General features: G+C 41.2%; 1 protein-coding gene across 1 annotated transcript; it reads left to right on the forward strand.

Moving 5' to 3' along the window:
• Positions 1 to 485: 485 nt before the first annotated feature.
• Positions 486 to 1,193, forward strand: LOC142620474 (uncharacterized). The gene has a single exon (XM_075793837.1). It carries the CDS (start codon positions 486 to 488, stop codon positions 1,191 to 1,193), a length of 708 nt encoding a protein of 235 aa, XP_075649952.1.
• Positions 1,194 to 2,709: the final 1,516 nt, after the last annotated feature.

Here is a 2,709-nt window from a genome sequence, read left to right on the forward strand (position 1 = left end):
ACTCTACTCTCCCTCCTTCTCTCCTCTATTCAAACGGACCATTATTGTTTTATACATTTCTTGTTTTCCTTGGCATCTCCCATTGTGGTCACTAATTTGTTTGTTCAATGAAAAAAATTGTGATTCAAGGTAGCTTTAAGGCTAAATCTTGCTCTAACCCACAAGGCAGTCTTGAGGATGTGTATGACTTTGTGTTTAATGGTTATGGGTCCAAAAATGCCTAAATGAAGAGGACTTTATTTGGGTGTAATTGCATAACGTAAGTTCAATGGTCATAGCGTCTGAAATTAAACTATTCAAAGTTAGGTTGCTTTAATTATGTTAACTGTAGCTAAGTGCAAAATATAATCTAAATGTATGAATCATGGCTACTCTTAGCTTTTCTAAATAATCAATCTCAACTCCCATGGCTATGCTTAGGAGATTTTAATGAAATTTTATCAATTTCTGAGAAAGAAGGGGGAACTATCCGAACCCAGTCGCAAATGGAGAGGTTTAGAGAAGTAGTCAATTACTGCAATTTTCAGGATTTGGGGTACAGTGGGTCTGATTTTACCTGGAGTAATATGCAGGAGGGGAATGATTGTATAAGCCTGAGATTAGATAGAGCACTCGCAAATCAGGAGTGGGTGGATAGGTTTGGGAGTTTGAAAGTTCATCATGTTGCCGACTCCACATCAGATCACCATGCTTTGCTAATCTCGGATTCAACATCCAAGAGCTATGCTAAAGAAAACCGCTTTCATTTTGAAGCAATGTGGGTAAAGAATGATGAATGCAGGGCCATTATTGAGTCATCTTGGGGCATGGGGATTGACTTAAGCACCCCGAAAGGAATTATGGAGAATATCAAACATTGTGCTGCTGAACTATGCTCTTGGAGTTCAGAAGCATATGGCCAAATCCCCAAAAATATTCAAGCAAAAAGGTTAGCCTTGAACAGCCTTTCGCAAAGCAACCGAGATGGTGCTCTCAGTAACAAAATTAACGGCTTAAGGAAGGAAATTAACTCCCTTCTTGATGATGAGGAACTTTATTGGGGTCAACGAGCTAAAGCACACTGGCTCAAAGAAGGAGACAAGAACACAAAGTTCTTCCATGCCCAAGCTTCGGAGAGGCGTAGACAGAACACCATTAATGGAATCTGGGATGAACAAGGTAATTGGTGTGAGGAAAAAGACAGTATAGCCTAGGCAGCCATTGCCTACTTTGAACACATTTATGCAACAACCCATCCAACACATGTTGATGATGTTATTGCTGCTATTCCGCTAAGAGTTACGGGAGATATGAATGAAAGCTTAGATCGAGTCTTCACCAAAGAAGAGATAGTCACTGCCCTCAAACAGATTCACCCTACCAAAGCTCCCAGCCCCGACGGTATGTCAGCTTTATTTTATCAGAAATACTGGAGTATAGTGGGTAATAGCATTATTAATGTGGCTCTCAATGTTCTAAATAATAACATGTCAATGGTTGAACTAAACAAAACCAATATTTCCCTCATCCCAAAAACAAACAGCCCAAAGAAAATGACTGACTTTCGCCCCATCAACTTATGCAACGTGGTATATAAGCTCATCTCAAAAACAATAGCCAATAGACTAAAAGCCTTGCTACCACACATCATCACTGAGAACCAGAGTGCTTTTACCTCGGGGCGTCTTATCACTGACAATGTGATTGTGGCCTTTGAATTGATGCATTTCCTAAACCATAAATCTGCGGGGAAGGAGGGTTTCATGGCAGCCAAACTCGATATGAGTAAGGCTTTTGATAGAGTGGAGTGGAGTTTTATTAAGGGGGTGATGGAAAAAATGGGCTTTAGTCCTAAGTGGATAAACTTGGTAATGAGTTGTATCACTTCTGTCTCATACTCAATTCTTATTAATGGTGCTGCCTATGGAAATATCACTCCAACTCGTGGTATTCGACAGGGTGATCCTCTCTCCCCTAGCCTCTTCCTCCTCTGTGCTGAAGGTCTCTCTGCTCTCATCAATGAAGCTGCCCGAAATCAGCACCTTACGGGCATCTCAATCGCTCGTGGCTGCCCAAGAGTAACCCACCTCTTTTTCACAGATGATAGTATTCTTTTTAGCAAGGCAAAACCCGAGGAATGCCAAGAATTAAAGCTGATTCTCAGTAAATATGAAAATGCCTCTGGTCAGAAAATCAATACCGACAAATCCTCAATATTTTTCAGTCCTAATACAAGCCAAGAGAATAGAAATGAAGTCTTCAACATCTTGGGACAAATGAAAGACTCAAAGCACACCAAATATTTGGGACTCCCATCTTTCATTGGTCGATCTAAGACACAAATCTTTTCCATTTTGAAAGAAAGGATTGGGCTAAAATTGTCGGGCTGGAAAGGCAAGCTCCTTTCAATGGGAGGGAAGGAAGTCCTAATCAAAGCCGTGGCACAAGCGATCCCAACATATACCATGAGTTGCTTACAACTCCTGCAAAGCTTATGTGATGATTTAGAGAGTATGATGCGGAATTTCTGGTGGGGTCAGAAACAAAATGAAGCCAAGATGTGTTGGGTCAGCTGGAGAAGAATGTGTTCCTCAAAATCCTCGGGAGGTATGGGGTTTCGGAACTTGAAGGCTTTTAACCAAGCTATGCTCGCAAAACAAGCTTGGAGAATCCTTTCAAACCCATCCTCCCTTGTTGCTCAGGTCCTGAAATCAAAGTACTTCCCCACAG

This window comes from Castanea sativa, chromosome 12 (genome assembly GCF_040712315.1).
Source record: "Castanea sativa cultivar Marrone di Chiusa Pesio chromosome 12, ASM4071231v1".
Lineage (NCBI taxonomy): Eukaryota > Viridiplantae > Streptophyta > Magnoliopsida > Fagales > Fagaceae > Castanea > Castanea sativa.